The 23,400-nt window shown below is 38.4% G+C and overlaps 1 protein-coding gene across 1 annotated transcript; it reads right to left on the bottom strand.

The window, feature by feature from the left end:
* Positions 1–9,114: 9,114 nt before the first annotated feature.
* Positions 9,115–22,996, bottom strand: LOC311068341 (adhesion G protein-coupled receptor F4-like; the record flags this gene model as incomplete). Its single annotated transcript, XM_084090724.1, has 13 exons — positions 9,115–9,817; positions 9,931–9,994; positions 10,092–10,151; positions 10,794–10,835; positions 11,010–12,347; positions 18,603–18,773; positions 18,863–19,050; positions 19,330–19,467; positions 19,560–19,760; positions 20,058–20,252; positions 20,375–20,511; positions 21,691–21,942; positions 22,599–22,996. The coding sequence occupies 13 exons, from the start codon at positions 22,994–22,996 to the stop codon at positions 9,735–9,737; spliced, it is 3,267 nt and encodes a 1,088-aa protein (XP_083946850.1). The 3' UTR covers positions 9,115–9,734.
* Between the last annotated feature and the right edge of the window lie 404 nt (positions 22,997–23,400).

Raw genomic sequence — 23,400 nt, forward strand, 5'->3', positions numbered from 1 at the left:
TCAGTTCGTGGTGGAGGTCGATGCGTCAGAGGTGGGGGTAGGAGCAGTGCTATCCCAGCGTTCTCCCACAGACGACAAGATGCATCCCTGCGCGTTTTTGTCCCGTCGTTTATCGCCTGCCGAACGTAACTACGACATTGGTAACAGAGAGTTGTTGGCAGTAAAGTTAGCGTTGGAAGAATGGCGTCATTGGTTAGAAGGGTCGGGGGTACCTTTTATCGTTTGGACCGATCATAAGAACCTGGAATATATCAGAACTGACTTCCAATCGACCCCCAGATGGGTTACTCCAACCGCTGCCTGTCCCTTCGAGACCCTGGTCCCACATAGCGCTAGATTTTATCACCGCCCTCCCACCCTCTCAGGGCAATACGGTCGTTTTGACTGTGGTGGACCGGTTCTCGAAGGCGGCTCATTTTATTCCCTTGCCCAAATTACCCTCAGCCAAGGAGACAGCGTTGACCGTTGTTGATCACGTCTTTCGCTTACATGGCCTCCCGATAGACGTGGTTTCTGACAGAGGACCCCAGTTTGTGTCCAAATTTTGGCGAGAGTTTTGTAAGTTACTGGGAGCGACTGTCAGTCTGTTCTCAGGGTTTCATCCCCAGAGCAATGGTCAAACCGAGAGAGCCAACCAAGATTTGGAAAGGGTGTTACGATGTTTGGTCTCCAAGAATCCTTCCTCTTGGAGTCAGCAACTTTCAATGGTGGAGTACGCACATAATATGTTGCCAGTGTCGTCCACGGGCCTATCTCCGTTTGAATGTAGTGTAGGTTACCAGCCACCAATTTTTCCCAGTCTGGAATCCGAAGTCGCGGTCCCCTCCGCTCACGCCTTCGTCCAGAGGTATCACCGCACATGGACTAGAGCCCGGGAGACTCTACTCCAGGTGGGGGCGTGCACCAAGGCTAAAGCCGATCGCCACCGGTCTAAGCCTCCCGTATACGTCGTTGGTCAAAAGGTGTGGCTTTCAACCAGGAACATTCCTCTCCGCTCCGTTTCTAATAAACTTGCTCCCAAATTCATTGGCCCGTTTACTGTCACCAAAATCATTAGTCCGGTGGCAGTCCGCCTCAACCTTCCTCCAGCGTACAGGAGAATTCATCCCGTCTTTCATGTGTCTAAAATAAAGCCCGTTCTCACATTAATCCGCCTGTCCCGGTTCCCCCCCCGCCGCAACTCGTAGATGGGGAACCTACATATTCGGTTAATCGTATACTGGACTCAAGACGGAGGGGACGCGGTTTCCAGTACTTGGTGGACTGGGAAGGTTACGGTCCGGAGGAGAGAAGTTGGGTTCCTGCTAGGGACATCCTGGACCACTCCCTTATTGATGATTACAATCGACAGGTAAGGGTGTCTGGGAACGCCAGGCGGCGTTCCTAGGAGGGGGGGTACTGTCACGGTTCATGGATTCATTGACTCGCCCTCGCTATGTGTGTGTGTGTGTATGTTGTATGAATGGGCGCGGCTCATCAGCACGGCTCGTTATCTCCGCTGATGAGCTGATCAGCGTCAGCTGTTTTGAATGAGCGTTGTCCTATATATTGTTTGTTACCTCGTCCTGTCTTTGTCAGATGGTTGTGGAGGTTCAGGCTCGGCTCACAGTCTTCTCTCCCCCGCTCCAGTTTCTGTATTCCTGTTCTGAGACTCGCCTGCCAGTTCTGAGGATCTGATGCGGTTTCCTGTGTTCCTGTTCTGAGATTCGTCTGCCTGTTCCGAGGATCGTCTGCGGTTTGTCCGTTACTGCCTGCCCACTGAGTCCTGCGTTGCCGAGCCTGTTATTCTACTGTTGCCTGATATCTCAACCTACACTACCTCTTACTATTGTGTTAATAAACACCAGTTTCACTTGCTATTGAATCCTTGACTTTTCCTTCGAGCCATGACAGTTTCACTTGGTCTAACATTACACTAGCACACTAAACTGCATTTGAATGTGTTGAAATTGTTGTAAAGTTTTCTTTGATCGAAGCAGAGACCAGTGAGACAGTTGGGATCGCGTTCAACAGAAGTTGTTCTTTATTGAGAACTCCACTGTATGCGGCTGTAGAAACTTCCAACATGAGCTGACTGAGGGAACTTTACATGGTATCTTATAGGCCATTCAGTGGGCTGTCCTTAAAGGTGCTGAACTTACACACAGCCTTAGAGATGACTACTGAATCTAATCATCTAAAGACAATAGAGGCAATTACCCCCAACTGAGATAATGGTACCCCCAAATTGTATAAACAACACATGGTCACGAGAACCAAGACTAGGTAAACATTCACACATAGTTCAACTCTTAGTAGAAAGATCAAAGACTAACAAAACCCCTTCAAAGGAAACTGTTAAATCTAATCAGTAAATGGATGCCCTCATGTTCACCTTGAATGCCCAATACAGTATAGTTCACCTTAGTTTTTTATGTGATGTTATGTAGGGAAATAGGATCAGCAGATCTAAAAACATATTCTTACATTTTAATCCTTCAAAATGTATGTGTTAGTTTGTCTGTATGAGACTAGCAGTAAACCAGATCAACATTAGAATAACATACAGATCATATTCTGACATTTTATCATTGTTGAACTATAAAACATTGATTAGTTTTATGTAAATGTGCTCACCTGTTTAATAAAGTACATGTAGGAGAGGTCGAAGTCTCGGACGTGGAGCTCTCGTTTATATACTGTCTATGGGAGCTCTCGGCATCTCGAAAACACCGCGCTGATATTGATTCTCGTTTTAGTTCTCCTTTTTTATCCAAAGTCTGCTTGCCATGGTCCATAATGTTTGAACGAAACAACAACAGCGTGCAAATAGACATTGCGTACTACAGTGGTCCATGTCTGTCGTCTTGGTTACTATCAGACGGCTCTGGTTCATAGCTTTGGTTACCATGGCAGCACGAGCGGAAACCAGGGACAACGCGGATATGACGGCATTGGCGGCGACAAAACGGAAATAAAGAAACGTGCCGTGTCTTCGAATTAAATTAAAATTTCTCCTGGTTTGAAAGTTGTTGGAAACAGTCGGGATAATGTAAGTACACAACTAAAAAATATATATAACATAGATATAGTGATTTTTGCTATTTTGAAAGCAAAAAAGTTACATATTGTGCCTTTAAGTGAATCTGTCTTGAAAATATCTTGTTTTGAGTCATATCTCAGATGAAACAAGCTTTTTTGACATGTCATAAGGTTTTAAGCTGCTGTGTTATTTGTAAAAGATGAATCGTCTTGTTTCAAGAAATAGACTTGACTTGAATTGAGACAACAAATCTGCTTTATTGAAAACTGCAGGTCAACATGCCCAACTCACAACAACTCACAATGCAGCAGAGTAAATCAAATCAAATCAAATCAAGTATATTTGTATAGCGCTTTTCACAATACAGATTGTATCAAAGCAGCTTCACAGTATTAAATTAAAATAAAATAATACAACAAGGTTTGTTTCTAGTGGAATTTATTGATTGATAGAATAAAATTAAATATCCCCGAAATATCCCCAACTGAGCAAGCCAAAGGCAACAGTGGCAAGGAACCGAAAAAACTTCATCAAGTGACCTAATGGTGTCCTAAAACTCCATCAGGTGACCTAATGGAGAAAAAAAAAACCTTGGGAGAACCCAGGCTCAGTTGGGGCCAGTTCTCCTCTGGCATTTATGAACTAGAGGCCGGATTGTAGTTTGAACTGTAAGATTAACAATATTATATGAATTGTAAGATTAACAATATTATATGAATGCCTGGCCGAAAAGATGCGTCTTTAATCTAGTTTTAAACTGGGAGAGCGAGTCCGAGCAACGAACCGTATCAGGAAGACTATTCCAGAGTTTCGGAGCCAAATGTGAAAATGCTCTCCCTCCTTTGGTTGATCTGGATATCCTAGGTATGACCAAAAGCCTCGAATTTATTGATCTTAAAGCGCGCGATGGATTATAGGGCGATAGAAGATCCGTTAAATAGACTGGAGCTAAGCCGTTTAGGGCTTTATAAGTCAGTAGCAATAACTTATAATTAATACAGAACTTTATAGGTAGCCAATGTAGTGATGATAAAATCTGTGTTATATGATCATATTTTCTTGATCTAGTAAGAACTCTAGCAGCTGCATTTTGGACTAACTGTAGCTTGTTTATTGAGGATGCAGGACAACCGGCTAATAAAGCATTACAGTAATCTAGTCTCGAGGTCATGAATGCATGAACTAACTTTTCTGCATCAGAAACTGATAGCATATTACGTAGCTTAGCAATGTTTCTAAGGTGGAAAAAGGCTGTTTTTGTAACATACGAAATATGATTTTCAAAAGACAGGTTACAATCGAGTATAACACCCAGGTCTTTTACTGTAGAGGATAAAGTAACAGGACATCCTACGATGTCAAAGTTGTATTGTGAGAGGTTCTGTGGGCGGTTTTTTGAACCGATAAGTATTACCTCTGTCTTGTCTGGATTTAATAAAAGAAAATTACGCGTCATCCAATCTTTTATATCTTTAACACACTCTGTCAATTTGGTTAATTTAGCGTTTTCATCCGGCCGTGATGAAATATATATTTGAGTGTCATCAGCATAACAATGGAAACTAATTCCATGTTTCCTTATAATATTTCCAAGTGGCATCATATATATTGAGAATAATAGAGGGCCTAACACAGATCCCTGCGGCACACAATAGACAAAATGGTAGCGGTCAGATAAGTATGATCTAAACCAGCTCAATGCTTGTCCTTGAACACCAGTATAATTTTGTAGTCGATCTAAGAGTATTGTGTGATCTATAGTATCGAACGCAGCACTTAGATCAAGTAAAACTAGTATTGAGATACAGCCTTGGTCAGAAGCTAAAAGTAAATCATTTGTGATTTTAACGAGCGCAGTTTCAGTGCTATGATGCGGCCTGAATCTTGACAAACTTTTCATAGATATCATTTTCTTGCAAGAAAGAGCCCAGTTGAGCGGACACAACTTTTTCTAGTATTTTAGACATAAATGGAAGATTTGAAATGGGTCTATAATTTGCTAGATTATTATGATCTAATTGTGGTTTCTTAATGAGAGGTTTTATAACTGCCAGTTTAAATGTTCTTGGAACATGACCTAAAGATAAAGATGAGTTAATAATATTGAGGAGAGGCTCTTCCACTACAGGTAACACTTCTTTCAGTAGTTTAGTTGGTATAGGATCTAATAAACATGTTGTTGTTTTAGATGAAGTGATAAGTTTATTTAACTCTTTTTGTTCTATAGTTGTAAAGCACTGTAATTGTTCTTGCGGGGTGATAATTGAGGTTGAATTATAAGGCGCGATTGAGGACTGAACGTTTACAATTGTGGTTCTGATGTTTTCTATTTTCTCAGTGAAGAAGTTAATGAAATCATTACTACTAAACTGTAACGGGATATTTTGTTCGGGTGACGTCTGTTTATTTGTTAGTCTAGCCACGGTGTTAAATAAAAACCTAGGATTGTTTTGGTTATTTTCTATTAGTTTGCGGAGGTGCTCAGCCCTGGCCGCTTTTAGGGCCTTTTTATAACGTGACATACTGTCTTTCCACGCGATTCTAAAGACCTCTAAATTAGTTTGTTTCCATTTACGCTCTAAATTACGGGTTTCTCTCTTTAGAACATGCGTAGTATTATTGTACCATGGTGCTTTAATTTTCTCTCTGACCTTTTTTAATTTAATGGGTGCAACAACATCCAATGTTCTAGAGAGAATGGTGCTCATAGTGCTAGTTAGTTCTTCTAGTTCATCTGTTTGTTTGGGTTCAGGCAGCAGCTGAGACAGATTAGATAAGCATTTTGAGAAATTATCTATGGTGGATGGAAGGATTGTTCTGCCTGGTCGATAACGCGGTGCAGCATGACATATTACAGCAGTATGTAATATGCAAGTTACCAAGTAATGGTCAGTGATATCATCACTTTGTGGAATGATATCTATATCGGTTGGATCGGTTCCATATGATATAATTAAATTGAGTGTGTGATTAAGACGATGAGTTGGTCCGGTGACGTTTTGCTTGACCCCAAAGGAATTTAATAAATCTATAAACGCAGCCCCTAACGCATCATTTGAATTATCTACGTGTATGTTAAAATCTCCAACAATTAATGCTTTATCTACATTGACCAATAGATCTGAGAGAAAATCTGCAAACTCTTTTAGGAAATTAGCGTAAGGCCCAGGCGGTCTATATACGGTAGCCAAGGCTAAAGATAATATGGATTTTTTTTCTAACATCTAAGAGCGTAACATCTAGTACAAGTACTTCAAACGAAATAAACTTATAACCCGTTTTCTGAGTAACATTGAGAATATCTCTATAGATTGTTGCAACACCGCCGCCACGACCAATCAGACGGGGTTCATGTTTATAGGAGTATCCAGATGGAGTAGACTCATTTAGACCGAAATAATCATTTGGTTTAAGCCAGGTTTCAGTAAGGCAAAGTACATCGAAGCTATTATCTGTGACTATTTCATTTACAATAACTGCCTTAGGTGTGAGTGATGTAATGTTTAGAAGACCTAGCTTTAAAAATTGTTTTTGTTTACTAATAGCAACATTTTCTGTTTTAATAACATTTAGATTTTTCCTAGATCCTGCAGTAGAATTATTATTTGATCTCACTAAACGAGGAATAGACACAGTTTCTATGCAATGTTCTACACTAGTATTTATATCATTTAAATTGGTGCAGAAGAGACTATGATTTGGACTATTGGTTACTAGTCATTTAAAGGGATAGTTCGCCCAAAAATGATATTTAAGCCATGATTTACTCACCCTCAAGCCGTTCGAGATGCATATTTCAATCTTTTTTCAGACGAACACATTTTCAGTTATTTTAGAAAATGTCTTAGATCTTTCAGTGGTTATAATGTGAAGCAATGGGGTCCAGCAGATTCAAGTCGCAAAATGTGCATGCATCCTTCACAAAAATAATCCATCCGGCTCCAGAGGGATAAACGAAGGCCTTCTGAGGGTAATCCGTGCGGTTTTGTCGTAAAAATATACATATTTAAAACTTTATAAACGAAAATAACTGGCTTCCGGTGGCGGTCGGCGCGCGTTCATGGAGATGAATGACGTCGTGACGTAGAGCGAACGTAGAGTTTTGTTTTGCTCTGCTCTCTGGCTGCGCTGTCACGCTCGGTCTACGTCACGACGCTTCCTGCGTTATGTCCTACGTCATATGCCAGCAACCATCTCCATGAACGCGCACCGACCGCCACCGGAAGCCAGTTATTTTCGTTTATAAAGTTTTAAATATGTATATTTTTACGACAAAACTGCACGGATTACCCTCAGAAGGCCTTCGTTTATTCCCCTGGAGCCGGATGGATTATTTTTGTGAAGGATGCATGCACATTTTGCGACTTGAATCAGCTGGGCCCCATTGCTTCACATTATAACCACTGAAAGATCTAAGACATTTTCTAAAATAACTGAAAATGTGTTCGTCTGAAAAAAGATTGACATATGCATCTCGAACGGCTTGAGGGTGAGTAAATCATGGCTTAAATATCATTTTTGGGCGAACTATCCCTTTAATGGTATTTAATATTTTGGAGATGTTATCCGATAGAAGATCCACTCCGAATCTGCTTGGGTGTAAGCCATCGGCACGGAAAAGCCTAGGACGCTCCCAAAATAGATTCCAATTATTTACAAAGAGCAATTTCTGCTCATTGCACCATGACATTAACCATTCATTTAGCGCGAATAGTCTACTAAACTTTTCATGTCCTAGTCGGTACGTGGGAAGCGGTCCTGACACTATGATCGTTGTTTCAGGCGATGTGCTGCGTACCGTATCGATCAGATTCCTGAAGTCTTTCTTCAGAACCTCTGTCTGGCGCAGCCTGATGTCGTTCACTCCCGCGTGCAGGACCACAGTTCCAACGCGCTCGTCATCGTTCAGAATCTCGGGAACGCGAGCAGCAATTTCAGAAACATGAGCACCAGGAAAGCAGTGACTGTGCACCTTACTTTTACCTAATGTAGCGTGTACGTGCCGAACGATGGAATCGCCGATGATCACAGCATCGCGTTCGGTTTCGCGTAGAGGGGAGAAGCAGTTTTGTGTGGATAACTCGAAAACCGGGAGGGGCGGAGAGAGTCTTGGTCTAGACCGGACTCGCGTCTTCCGCTGCGGAACCATCCAGGCTTCGTGGTGGCGTGTTGGAGCCGGAGTGAACGAGACCATGGCTGATCGCGATCGCGACCTCGGCGCTCGGGACCGATGCTGAGTAACGCACGGAGTAGACGAGGTCGGAGTCAGCGGGTTAGTAACGTTAATCACTGATTTGTGTGCATCGGCGCGTGATGTTTCAAGAGCTAACCGCCGGTCTATCAGCTCGGCCTGTCTCACTAAAAGGTCGTGGATCTGTTTCTCAACAGCTTCCAGCTCAGACTGCAACGCGTGCAGCTCAAATGTATCTTCACCTGCACCAAGAGGTAGACTACTTACATCTGATAAATTCGCCATGTTTGTTTGTAAGTGAGTGTGGAGAAGACGCGTTCAGCCGTGATCCACGGACGTAACCTATAAGAGTATCCAGCATTGGATCACTAATAGGCTTGAGACGCGTCTGCTCAACAGTCCGCGTTGTAGGCTAACTATGAGGTTTGAGCAGTAGTGCTTCTCAGTGAGGAAAAGTAAAAAATGTTCGTTGTAAGTGAGTTTAAAGGGAAAAATCAAGAATTATAAATCAAATCATAGAGCTCCAAAGACAACAACGCGTTCAGACGCGACGCATGCGCATTCGAAAATGACTTCAGTGAACCCTGTTGAGTACAGTGAGTACGTATAATATTTACCTACTGACAGCAAAAAAACGTAATTTAATAAACAACTTCACCGACGTACAAATTTGTATGTATTCCTATTTAACTTATGCATATTAAAATCGTGGTTTTGACTCTATTGCATTCAATTGTCTTATCAATTAATTTTAATAGTTTAACGTACTCATAAATAATAACATTTCGCTCTGTTCGTGCCTTCTGCTGCAAACTCGTTTCGGAGGATTAGCCTACATGGTGTTAAACAAGAATACACTTTAAAACCTTAAAAATACCTTCTTTAATCGTTTAACCATTTTGTAATATTTGGTTTATTTACCGTGAGACACAAAAGGCGTTTTCTCCTATAGACCCATAATACACTAAAACACAACATAAATTCACAAAAGACATCAATTTTATTAGATTGGTTGGTGTAATCCAAATTTTTAGAATCCATGTGTTGTTTGCAAGAAACAGATCCCAATTCAGCCCTTTATCCCTTGATCTTCATCATTTCTCAGCAGCGACTGTAAACGTCAAATCCCGGCATCCCGCGCTCGTGGTAAACCCAGTAAATACAATATGAAGAGGCATTTAATTATTAGTAATTATTGGTCAAAAGTAACATTTGTAAATTTTGGAAACGTTTATAATTTATCATAACAAAGCAGAAAACCAGGATGCAATTAAACCAACTGGACAACAACAACTCACACATAAATGTCTAATATAAAACAAAAGTGAACTTCACAAACCACATAAACTTACTTGATTTGTGAAAAATTACCCTGGTTTTTCAAGTCCAGTATATTACACAATGAAGCAAAAAGTCGTATTGTAACCTTATCATTAGACTAATGATCTTAGAACATGGAAACATTTCTTCCACCAAACACAAACACACACTGCAGTGGAGGAAACACTTTTAGAGTGTGTTTTAATTGTTGATAATGGCATGTGAGCCATTGGAGCTGTCTGTAACTGCCGAGGAAAGGTTGGCTTCGGACACGTTGTACACATCTGCAAATAGTTAGATGTATATTACTCGCATAACTATTGTCTTTACATTAATTTATTTAGCAGTAACATTTATCCAAGTGACAATAATAACAAGATATATGCCATCTACTCACTCCTCCGTCGCATCCTTTGAAATAAATTGAGTCCAGATGTGGATGATGATCCTGCACTGGTGCTCTGTGAGTCAAATAATGTAAATATATTTTAACAATGGTTAGAATTTGAACATTAGATAAAGTCCTATAAGTGTGTGATGCTATAGAATGACATTTACCTTGGTATGGTTGGAACTGAGTTTCTGTAGTGATAGCTTTCCTGCTAGTGACTCACGAACCTGCAACAAAAAAGATCTCTTTACATCCAGAAATCGTATCTTCATACAAAAGGATACAAAAGCACCTGATGCTATCTCTGTTAGGGTCTCAGTTATCATTTGTAATGTAAATGCCTATTAATACTGTAATGCTGTGTTACAGTGTCCGTATTGCTGACCATCAATTGTACGTTATAGTAGACTTTTTCCCTTATTTTCTTAATATACAGGTATATTTATTAAATAATTTCAACTCATATACATTTTTCATGTTCACGTATTTGGTGGCCAGTCGTGTAATAAGAAAGATAGTGTACTATCATTCAAATAACAATCTAAATAAAGCCTGCCAGGGTGATATGCTGTTGTCAAATTTGTAATGAATGTTTTAATATAATGCATATAGGCCTGGTTTCACAGACAGGGCTTAGATTAAGCCAGGTGTGCATCTTGAGACAAAACAATGCCACTGACATAATAAGATATGTCAGTGCAAGTTGCTTTCAGTTAAAACAGTTCAAACTAACATTTTAGTCGGGGACTATCTTAATCCTGGTCTGTGAAACCGGGGGATAATGGTAGATTAGATTAAATGCAGCATTAGAAATGTAAGTGACTGTACTTAAGCTCTTACAGTGCAAAGCAAAAGAAGTAAACTCATACCTTGCTGTCTAAAAGTGTTCCAAACACCAAAATAAATAATCCCTGTTAAAGGAAGTGTTACAAATACAGGTATTAGTTACGATATGGTTCAATTTTAAATCCATTGAAAAATAAAACCATGGACATGCATTATAAATCATTATGTGCAACATTACTAGATTGCACAAATTGGAAATGTAACCTTAATATAGAATTGATAGAGATAGAAAGTGATACCTGCAGTGAATTGAGGAGTGCAAACACCACATGAATGCCTAATGCACTGGACACCATGGTTCCAATTCCAAATCCCCATGTTAGACCAAAGATAGGAGTCAATATGGCCACACATCGGGCAATGACCACCAGGGCATGTTTCTCATCCGGTTGAGTTGTGGCACCAACTCCTCTCCTCAACATCTTATACAGAACCACAATCAAAACCACAAGGTTTATGGCTACAATAGTGAGAGCTGGAATCACAAATGCCAGTAGGGCCTTAGATTCATTCCAGTTCAGCCAGCATGCATATTGTTTCGTGATATAATTCTGTGGTCCAGCTGTCGACGCAACAGTAATGACCGCTATGAGCAAAGGCGCACCATAACCAACTATGAAGGCAATGGACATCATTTTGGTCCTTGACATTTGGGACAAGACCATGACTGTACGGTAAAAGAGCAGCAGCGCTGAAATCAACATCCAGAAGAAAAGAGCCAGGTAAAAAAAGTGCATGAAGAAAACCGCTGGACTGCAGCGACCCACTGATGTTGGTTGCTCTTGTTCTGCGACTGCGGCTCCAATGATAAAACAGATGTTTGCGATCAGCAGGGACACGGCAATGTTGACTATGGAGACATGTCGCATGTAGGATGTGTCATTTCTTGTCATTGACTTCCACACGATAATCTCAATAATGAGGCATATTACCAAGCTGGCCATTGAAATAGCTACACCAATGTAAGTTATATAGGCTAAGAGATTGCCTGGAATAGAAAATGGAGACATCAGGATTGAAAAAGATGTTGTGTGGTTGCATTGACATGTAATCTTGCCAGTTTCATTCCTTGAGAGTTTACATCCAGTGGAATCCCATGCGTCAAGACTGAAGTTCCAAAAGACACACTGAGGATTTCCCAAAGACTGATTAGTTATGTCAAATGCAAAAGAAATGTTGTTAAGTGTTTCATTAACCTTAACAACAACCACATCTCCATTGATGCGCACATCTGAATTCCTACTGTCATTATTAATATCACGAGTAGGTAGGACATTGTCAAGAGTCGAGAAGATTATGATGGTTATGGTAGTCACATTAGGAACCTGTGGTATGAAAATCTCTGTAGTTGAGTTTGGCAGTGTTGATGCCATACTGAATGAGTTTTTAATTGTAGTTCTGTTCAGCTGAATAGATGTTTCATTAATAACAAACTCATCTTTGAGACGGTCACTTATCTTCTCAATAGCGTCCAAAAGTCGAATGCTGGTGCTGTCTGTGGTGTTTCCTTTGTTCAATTCGTTCCATGTATCACTGACATTACCTGATACAATGATGTCCACTGTTTTAAGGAAATTCTGAAAATTGAATATAATGTTTTTTTTAATATGATGCTCTTAATATGATTTTATGGGCTAATAAGTTTAGCCAATAAAATGTGGAAATATTGATATATAAGATATTTGGATAATCTTTAAAAAAAAGAAGAAGATATTTGGATAATCTAACAGGACACACATTTTAATAAATAATTTCACAAAAAAATAATATAATATAATATAATAATATAATATAATATAATAAACCAGTTTAATCCATGATTGTAATGTATAGTTTTGTTTTGGGTTAAAATGTCATGTTACAGTCATGTTTCTGTCTTGTCATGTGATCTTGCCATGTGGTTCCCTAGTCTCTTGTGTCATGTTGTCATTGGTTAATTGTCTAATCATGTTCACAGGTGTGTTTTGTTTAGTCACTAGTCCTTGTGTATTTAAGCCATGTTTACCATTTGTCTTTGTCAAGTATTTTTCCTGTAACTGTTGTGTCGGGGTGTCTGCACTGCACTTGGATTCAGCAATTCTCCAATGGATCCATTACAGAATACTAGACCACCCCAAAATGAACCCATTAGTTTCTCGTAGGGATGGGCAAATGAAGCCTCATGAAGTACTGAGGCTTTCCACTGATTGTTCCGGGAAAAGACTCAAAGCATCAAGAGTGTCGAAAATAGCGCCATCTTGTGACTGGTCAAAGTTATAGAGCCATACACCCGAGTGCGCAGCGCCGTTGTTTTATCTATTAAGCACAAATAAAAGCCTGACAATGCTAAATGTTCAGTTTTCAGATCATGTAATTCACATATTAAAGTGTGCCAATAAATTAAATGTAACAATTATATTAATACTAATTATAAAAAAACCAACAGAGTTGCTTGATGCAAGTAAAATGGTGGTTTAATTATTTTATGATTTCTATGCTGTTTAAATGGCAGAATATATGATCATGTAATATAAGTTATAGGCTGACATTTTTTGCCATCTGAAATTTTCTTCTAGAATTATAATTTTTATCAAGCTTGTATATTTAAGTTCAGTAATTTCACTTAAATGACAATTAATAGGTAATTTTCATTGAGCTTGATAAAAAATGATCATTCTAGAAGAGAATTTCAGATGGCACTTAGAGGCTTTTGCATCTCTTCATATAGACCAGTGGTTCTCAACCTTTTTTGGGCCAGTGCCCCCTATATCCAGGTCCCTGAACGCCCCCCACCCCCAAACTAATGAGCGACCAGGAACGAGTGAGAGTTAATAGATGAAATAAGTGCAAAATTGTCTTTTATTAATACAATTGAACTATACTCCACTGTGATTTATCCAAAAAACAAGTTATAAACTGCACTGACATAGCAATACCAGTGTTTCTCACAGGATTTTGGTAAATCTGTGGTGAGTGTACCTCGGGCCTTCTAGGGGGGTTCGGGGGCATGCCCCCCCCCCCCCGTAAGAAAATTTTGTGCATTTTTATGTTAAATTCATCAATCTGGTGCACTTTGAGAGTTCAAAATTAAAAGTGCCAACCCATATTCAGTGTGCAAATTAAACAAAGAAAAATTCAAACCTCTTTTAGTTGTGTCTGTCTACATTACACTACTACATAATAATAGTTATAATATTAATTCCATGACAGTAATAGCCATACATTGTAAAACAAATGCACTGAAAAATAAAGGACGGTCATTAAAGCGGTAATGTTTGCACTTAGGTTTTATTGAGCATTTAGGAGAGTATTGCAAGAAGCTGCTTACATTAACCTTACTTTCGAAAAATAAATAAATACAATCATGATTTTTCATGAAAAATTATGTTAGAATTGTAGGCCTAAAATACCATGGTATCAGCTTGTTTTCTTCAATGGTATAATTAATACAATTACAATTAATTTGGTTTGTTGTGATTAATTTGTGTTCATAATCAGTAAAAAAATCTTCTAACAAGAATAAACACATATGAACAATTAAATTATTTTTGTATTATTAATTATTTTTATATCTTGAAACTACCCAAGCAGTGTTTCGAGCTCAGATGTGATGGCGGAATGAATACATTACCAACATGTGACTGCAGAATATATTTAAATTATCCATCAAATTGTCATTTTCTCCTCATTTTCTCCTTACTCCTTGCGAGTTAACAATTATGCCTGACCAGTAAATTACTTGGTGAACAAAGAAAACATTTTGGCATTTGGGATTTGAATTAGTTAGGCTAATGCCTAAAAATTTAAAAGTTTTACCTTAAATAGAATATAGCCTAGTTTAATGAATTTTAAAATTCGTCGCCAGAGTGAATGGGAACATGATTTATTGAAAATATTTGAAAAATATAAGTGTTTCTTAAGTCAATACTTTTTAATGGCTTGTCAACTTTCCATTCCTCCGCTGCGTGATTTTAGTCAGCACTGGATTCTCGGCACCACCGGATTGTTGTCAGCGCCAAACACATTTTTGAGCTCGTGAATGCTGATTCTTGTCAGCGTTGGATTCTAGTCAGTGCTTGAGCGCTGGTCTATGACTGGAAAAATAATAGAGTCGCTACATGTCGCATTAAACTGGAAGATTTTAGAATGTTAGGCATTCTAAACTTTTGAATAAGAAATAATATCAAGTCGTCAAAATACTACTCGTCAAAACTCCTCGAATCACAACAAGCGCGCGCGGTGAGAACACTTACAGCATACACATACCCGAACTTGACTGCACATCATATTTTTGACATTATTGATACTGCTTTCAATCGTAATGCAATAGAGATGAACACAAAAAAACCTGCCTAGTGCCTACCTACAACACTGACGGACGGTGGACTTGCGGTCAGGAGTAGGCCTAGAGCGGGTGCGGACGAATGTTTTTTTTTTTAGCGCTGCTGAGGTATTCTTTCACGCGCACCATAGATGCGCGTGCACACACAATATCACACTCTGCGCATATGTTTTACAACATAATTTAACAAAAACATAGTCCTAACACTTTTTAAATAGCCCACTTAAAGTGTTTATTACAACTAAATTACTATATGCTTAAAATTAATAAAAGTAAATGAACAAAAATTTGCGTTACATATTTAAACTCGTGAATGCCCCCATTAACACCTGAACGCCCCCCTTTCAAAAATTTTGCTTCCAACGCCCCCCGTTGTTCTCTGAACGCCCCCGTTGAGAACCACTAATATAGACTATGCCCTTCTGTTGAGCAGTTTATCATTTACTGTGGGTTTTGTGAATGAGGAGTATCGCAATCTACTTTTTATGTATTTCTGTAAATATATTAAAATTACACTTAAGTATACTTAACTTAACTAGACTTATAATGTCAGTATATTTGGCCTATACTTGTACTGAATCTTTTTGAGAAACTTTAAAGTATAATTATGACCGCCGCTAGCGTAGCTAGCGAAAGCGGTCATATAGGGATTGTTAGTCATATAGTTTTTTTTTTTTTTTTTTTTCGTCATCTACTGAATTTTTTCGTCAACGATACCAGGGACACCGAAACACCGGGGAACATGAAATTTGGTGGGCATGTAGCCCCACTAGACTTTTATGGAAAAATTTCGTTTGGTCCCCGGGGGCCACTCCCCCCCCGCGCTGGGCCCCCCCAAACCCAAAAAATGCAGTTTTTCCTAAATAACTACCTGAACCGTGGCACCGAGGATGAAGAATTTTTTATGGTATGTTGGTCTACTAGACTTTTACGGAAAAATTTCGTTTGGTCCCCGGGGGCCACTTCCCCCCCCGCGCTGGGGCCCCCGTGAATTTTTCGTCAACGATACCAGGGACACCGAAACACCGGGGAACATGAAATTTGGTGGGCATGTAGCCCCACTAGACTTTTATGGAAAAATTTTGTTTGGTCCCCAGGGGCCACTCCCCCCCCGCGCTGGGCCCCCCCAAACCCAAAAAATGCAGTTTTTCCTAAATAACTACCTGAACCGTGGCACCGAGGATGAAGAATTTTTTATGGTATGTTGGTCTACTAGACTTTTACGGAAAAATTTCGTTTGGTCCCCGGGGGCCACTTCCCCCCCCGCGCTGGGGCCCCCGTGAATTTTTCGTCAACGATACCAGGGACACCGAAACACCGGGGAACATGAAATTTGGTGGGCATGTAGCCCCACTAGACTTTTACGGAAAAATTTCGTTCGGTCCCCGGGGGCCACTCCCCCCCCCCCGTGCTGGGCCCCCCCAAACCCAAAAAATGCAGTTTTTCCTAAATAACTACCTGAACCGTGGCACCGAGGATGAAGAAATTTTTATGGTATGTTGCTCTTAAGGGCCAACATCAACCTAGCCCATAATCACTCATTTGTGATTTGCGCCCCTCCCATAAAAAATGAAAATGCAATATTATTCTGCTTTAATCGCCCCTATCTTCAGTTGAGATGTTCAGAACTGCACCATATTTCATGTGTATGATTAACTTGACATCCTCTGGGGGTATGCTAAGTTTCGTAGAATTTCATCCATGGGGGGGTATAAAATAAATTCATTTATGTGCACATTTAGTGACACTCATCGGCCTGTAGATGGTGGTGTTGAGCGAAGGGTTGCTGGTTTAGGATGATACTGTCACTAAGGTTGCCAACTGTCCCGAATTAGGCGGGACGTCCTGCATTTTGGGCCTAATTTATTTGTCCCTTGCGTGACCTCCCATGTCCCGTTTTTTGACAAGCTGATAAACCACTGACTGATACAACAGCAACAGCAGCAGTGCTGACCACGACACTTGAGAATGATCACCGACACCTGTCATCATCCAATCACAGCTTTTTTTAATCACTGTTTTGAGACAAATCATTGTTTGATTTGCGAACATCCTCTGCCGTCTGGTCGCTTCCGCTTCAAGCCGGACTCGTCTCGCGCTAACGGTAATTTCCTTTCACTGTCCACGTTTTGATTACGGCTAATCAATTTTGGCGAATGCAAACAACGTGATTATTGTTCATGAGTCTAACATCCAGCCACGCAAGAAAACATGTAATCTACCTGAGGGAATAATATGCTCAAAAAACATTTCTGATTATTATTAATGTTTTAAAGCTTTTAGAAAGTACATAGAAAGCTTTTGTAACATTATCTTAACTGTCACTTTTGATTAATGTAATGCATCCTTGCTGAATAAAAGTAGGCAATTACTTTCTTTATTTTTTTTCCCAAAAAATAATCTTACTAACCCCAAACTTTTGAACTGTAAGCCTAGTGTATAATGTTAAAAAAGCTTTCTATTTTAGATAAATGCTGTTATTTTGAACTATGGTTTGTTTGTAATGTGACTTTTTTCATGTATGACATTAAAATTATTTTTAGAATTAAATACATAAATAGGTTAAGCAATACAAATGTGTTTATGTCTGATAACCTTTTAAACACAAACTTAACTGCAGACACTGAAATGACGTACACTGTGTGATACAGTACAAATATTTTGAGTGTCCCTCATTTTCCTATAAATAACCACGATTGTCCCGCATTTTCCTTTTCTGAAGTTGGCAACCCTAACTGTCACACACACACATGCAGGAATACAAACAAACGCAAGCATGCACACACACTGACATCCACACGCACAGACACACACCCATACGCACACACATACAAATCCACATGCACAGACACACACACAAACACACACGGGCACACACATGTACTCACGCATACATACACGCACAGACACAGACACACACATACACAAACACACACACATACACACACACACTGACAGACATGCACATACTACTACTTTTTTTAGGTATATACATAAACACGCAATACAGCCAAATTGCTCCACGTCATTTCTTTTTGTGGAAAGCCAGTGCAGGCCTGAGCGGTGGTCATATTTTGTACCGCCATGCGGTACATCTAGTTTCACTTATAGCTGCAGTACAAATGAAAAACTTAGTTGTAAACTAGTTGTGTACTCAAAGATTACTACTGTTATACTTAAAACTACTTATACACTAAAAAGTGGACCAATTTAGTCCCAAGTAGTATTGGAATAGCACACTTACAAGTATACTAATAGCACATATTAGTTTACTTAATAGTATACTTCAAGATGTACTTGAACTGTACTTAAGTATACTGTACTTAATTAAATAAAATTGAAGAATACTTATTTTTTGTAAGGGTGGCTATTGCACAACACAGTTAGGCCTCCTTTATTGTACTGAATCACCACTAGTTTATCTTAATAGACATTATCTTGTTAAATTCAATAAGCATACAATGACTATACAGTAAATTCTACAGAAAAGCTAGAATGTGAATATACAAACCTCCATCACTGGCTTATTGATGAAAGTAGTTTGTGACAAATCAGCAATGTTAGAGAGTATATCCACAATTGCTTGGACAGTAGCAGGAGACTGTGTTATATTAATACTATTCTGTGCTGTGACACTACTGAGGTTAGCCATAAACTCTGGAATCTCCTCCACAATCAAGGACTAAATTGCAAAAATACACAAAAATAAAATATTAGAAATATTTCAAATGGCCAGATGATTGTAAATTGTATACAGGATCAATAGATTACCTTAACTTTGCTTTTTAATGTGTCAATAACTTCAAGCACACAGTTGTCCTGTACTAGTGTCCACTCAGGACCATCGGTATGTGATTCACATCTGTAAGTTATGGTGCCTTTAAAGCCATTTTCACAGATTCCTGTTTTCTTGTCGTTTAAGTTTCCAAGTCCAAGTTCTTCATTTTTACATTCATAAACTGGAGAAGGAGGAAGTCAGAAGGAAACTTAGGAAACTTCTCTCAGAATATAAGATCACATTACATTTTGGGACTTGCAGGGTACCCCACACTATTCAGAAACGTCAGAAATAGCAAGGGTCTATAACAGTAACTAAATAAAAGAACCAAAAAAGTCAACACCACAAGATCAACTGTGATGCGATAGAAAGAAAAGTCTGTTAGTTTGTTCAAATCATTCAGTCGCGTAACCGTAAAAAGTAATTTGATACTGAAAAAAATAAGAAACTGAAGGCTTACGTTCTGTGCTTGTCTTTACTGTGACGCTGCTCCAGCTGTAACTGTATTGAAGTAGTTGTGACAGACCCTTGAGACGGCATGTAAAGGTTTCCTCCTTACAATTTTGAGTATTATAGTTTAATATGATCATGTCAGATCCTAATGCATATAGAAAACATATTAATAACACAGAGGGTTTTATCGAATGTTTAAATGACAAGTAACTTGTACTGACAATTTGTATGTACAACCTGAAGCTTGTACTGCTTCATTCAGGACCCACTCAATACTGTAGCCAGCATCAACAGAACATCTCAGTTGGACAGTGTTGTCTTCACATGAAAAAACACGGTTAGGATCACCCACAATGATAGTGGGGCGTTGTTTAATAACAACGCTTTGCCACTGAATGTACGGTATTTCATTTGTTTGTATGATGCATGCGTATCGACCTGCATGAGGGGGAAAAATCATAATGAACAATTATTACTATAATTATAAGCAAAATACTTTGTAAATGAGAGAACGTTCGTGACAACGTTCTGGAAGTGTAGCTTAATTTTGGTTGTTTGATCTATGTCATATATGGTATGGTATCATCTTGTGCTATAGTATATCAGTGCTAATACTTCAATAAAACTATAGTAAAGTTTTACAGTAGTCTGCTTTTTAAAACAGGACTAACAGCAGTCAGGCACTTTGCCATCTAAGATATCAGACTAGACAAAAATAAACCCCACATTACTCACCACTGTCACTTTCACTAGTGTTTTTCACAGTGAGAGTGCTACTGTTGTTTGAAATTATGTATCTTGTGTTGTCCAGTGCAGGATCTTTGTTATTCACCATCCATGTTATTGGTCCCTTTGCAAAGTCTGAGGGTGGACAATTCAGGTCCAGCTTTTGCAGAGGATATAATTCATCTGTTGTTAAGACCTTTTGTTCTGAAAATAAAAACCATACAACTCATATCACCCAACAATGAACAAAAACAAACAACAACATAATAAATATGATGGAACTAAGAAATGTGAAGGGTTTTAGATTAGGCATTGACTACCCTTACCACTCCGAGCAAAAGCATTTTCAGCTAAATTGATTCCTTGTGCTTTTAGAGAGTCAGAAACATCTGTGTTTGCTGCTCTAAAATCAAGGTTTTTTGATGTTGCACTTATTGTATAATCTGCTATAACACTACCAGGCCTATGGAGCAAAACACAAACCACAGATACTGTGAAGATACTGTAGTAACATTGGATTTCTATGAAAAAGTAGTGAAAAAGTGGCAATGTTGAGTGAAAAAAGTAAAAATTTAAATGGTAGATCATACCTGAATCTAGAGACTTTTGTAGTTCCAGGAATGTAGCCTGTTAGCTTATTAGAATAACTTGTGTCAATCTGTAAAAATCAAAAGTACCCATTGTATCCTATGACTGTTTCTGACCGTTAAGTGGTGGTTGGAGAAAAATACATACATAATTCAAAAGAAACTAAAATGAATAAAAATGTATGTTATGACTTCAAAGTTAAATCTGAGCTGTGTTTAGTATTAAAGTATCAAAAATTAAATGCTCATTTTCATAAATTACACAAACATTTCATTAAATATGAAACATGGAATACTCACTGCTGTCTTAATTTTTCCAGATAAATCTTTGTAAGTCTCGCTATTCCGGTCAGTAAGACTGGAGTCAAAAGCCTTATTTAATGTCATTGACATTTCAACAACTGTAAAACAAATGCACATTTATGTGCATTGCATCAACAGGTTTTAAAAACAATCCTCAATCCTTAAAACAATACTAATACAAAATATTAATACTACCCAGTTACTAAGGGTATGCGAAATGAACATTGGTGAAAATTATTTCCTGTTATTTTTTTGATATGCATTATACCAATTTTGTGCCTCTGCAAACACAAATTATCATCTTAATCCAGACATAATTTATTTTTGTGCAGTGTTTAAATTTATATTCACAGTACCTGTCTGTGCTGTTGTTGACACTGTTGAATAAAAATAATATTAGTACAACAAAAAATCTTAATCAAATTTTTCCTGCATGAAACCAAACAGTTAAAAAGCAAAGGATTTGTCAATCTATAATTTGTTTTCCTAAACATGAAAAGCAATAATTACATTTTATGTATTTATGTCTTAATATTTCTAGAAACCAAACATGTGAAATAATCTGACTTGATGACTTGGTTTTCAATATCTTGGTTTTTATATAATATGTTGTCACTAGCATAATATCTGTTAAAATAGCTTACAGTAAGTGTCAATTTAATCAACAGGTTTCAGCAACAGTTCTCAATACTAATACAAATTTTCACCATCATCATACAGTTGTGCTATAAATCAGAATTTGATGGTCATACCTGTTGTTGTCGTTGTTATTCTTGTTGGTGTTAATGGTGTTGTTGATGGTGTTGGTGTTGGTGTTGATGGTGTTGTTGTTGTTGTTGTTGTTGCTGCTGTTGATGGTGTTGTTGAGTTTGTTGTTGCTGCTGCTGCTGCTGCTGTTGATGGTGTTGTTGAGTTTGTTGCTGCTGCTGCTGCTGTTGATGGTGTTGTTGAGTTTGTTGCTCCTGCTGCTGCCGTTGATGGTGTTGTTGAGTTTGTTGCTGCTGCTGTTGATGGTGTTGTTGTTATTGTTGATGGTGTTGTTGTTGATGTTGTTGTTGATGTTGTTGGTGTTGTTGTTGTTGTTGTTGTTGTTGTTGTTGTTGTTGTTGTTGTTGTTGTTGTTGATGATGGTGTTGTTGTTGTTGATGGCGTTGTTGTTAACGCTAAAACAGACAAGAGTGGAAAATTTGTATTCAATTATTTCATGTCACTTTTAAATATCATCTGGACTTAAGTAAAACATATCCAAAGGAATTTTTTAAATATTTGATATAGATAGGATTTTATGAGTTGTATCTCCCAGGATACGTTGCCCTATTAGGGTTTTAAAAGGCTCAAATCTATGCTAAATATGCTGCATGTATGACATGTATAAGTGTCCTAAAAGTGAGGCATATACATTTCTTATTATTCATATTTTTTCACTGCTGAACAGTTTTGTCTTGACATTAGCTCCATCCCTAATTAATCATATAATATGATTTATGATACAACTTATAATTTTCTAAGTAACCCTGAAGACTTTAGACTTTTACGGTGTGTTTGATTAGGGTTGGAACAAAACTCTGCAGGACGATAGCCCTCCAGGAGCAGTATTGGACACCCCTGTTTTACCATAAAATGAGCTGTGTGACACTCTGCAAGTAAATATCATGTAAACGTTGGTGTTAATTGTGTTGGTGTTAATTGTATTGTTGATGGTGTTGGTGTTAATGGTGTTGCTGCAATGGTGTTGTTGGTGGTGGTGTTGGTATTAATGGTGTTGTTGTTAATTCTATTGTTGTTGATGGTGTTGGTGTTAATGGTGTTGCTGTTGATGGTGTTGGTGTTAATGGTGTTGTTGTTGGTGTTGATGGTGTTGGTGTTAATTGTGTTGGTGTTAATTGTATTGTTGATTGTGCTGGGGTTAATTGTATTGTTGTTGTTGGTAGTGGTGGAGTTGATGGTGTTGATAGTGTTGTTATTAATGCTGTTGTTGTTGATAGTGTTGGTGTTAATGGTGTTGTTGTTGGTGGTGTTGTTGATAGTGTTACTGTTGGAACTAAAAAAAACTGACATGACTTGGTTTGAAATTTCAACATACTTTCTTATATAAATTCTATAAATTATAAAGCCTAGGCTACATAAATTCTTAGAATCTTGTAACATTTTCATAGTCTAAAGGCATTGACACATTTGGAACTCATACAAATGATCTGAGCAAACATTCATTTATATCTGGAAGGGGAATAACAATTTTTTTTCAGAATAATATCTCAATATTTAGAATCATTTTCTAATTAGATTATTATTATTATTATTATTATTTATTTATTTTTTTAAATGTAAGATGTTGACAACTAGTGGGAGGACTTACGGATCAGTTGATCATCAGCTGATGGCTGGCTGTCATGTCGTGGTATGCCTGAACTACACTTAAGCTCCATTAATTTGTTTAACTTAAATTTGTTACATGTTAGCCT

This window comes from Abramis brama, assembly GCF_963993115.1.
Source record: "Abramis brama genome assembly, chromosome: 18".
Classification (NCBI taxonomy): domain Eukaryota; kingdom Metazoa; phylum Chordata; class Actinopteri; order Cypriniformes; family Leuciscidae; genus Abramis; species Abramis brama.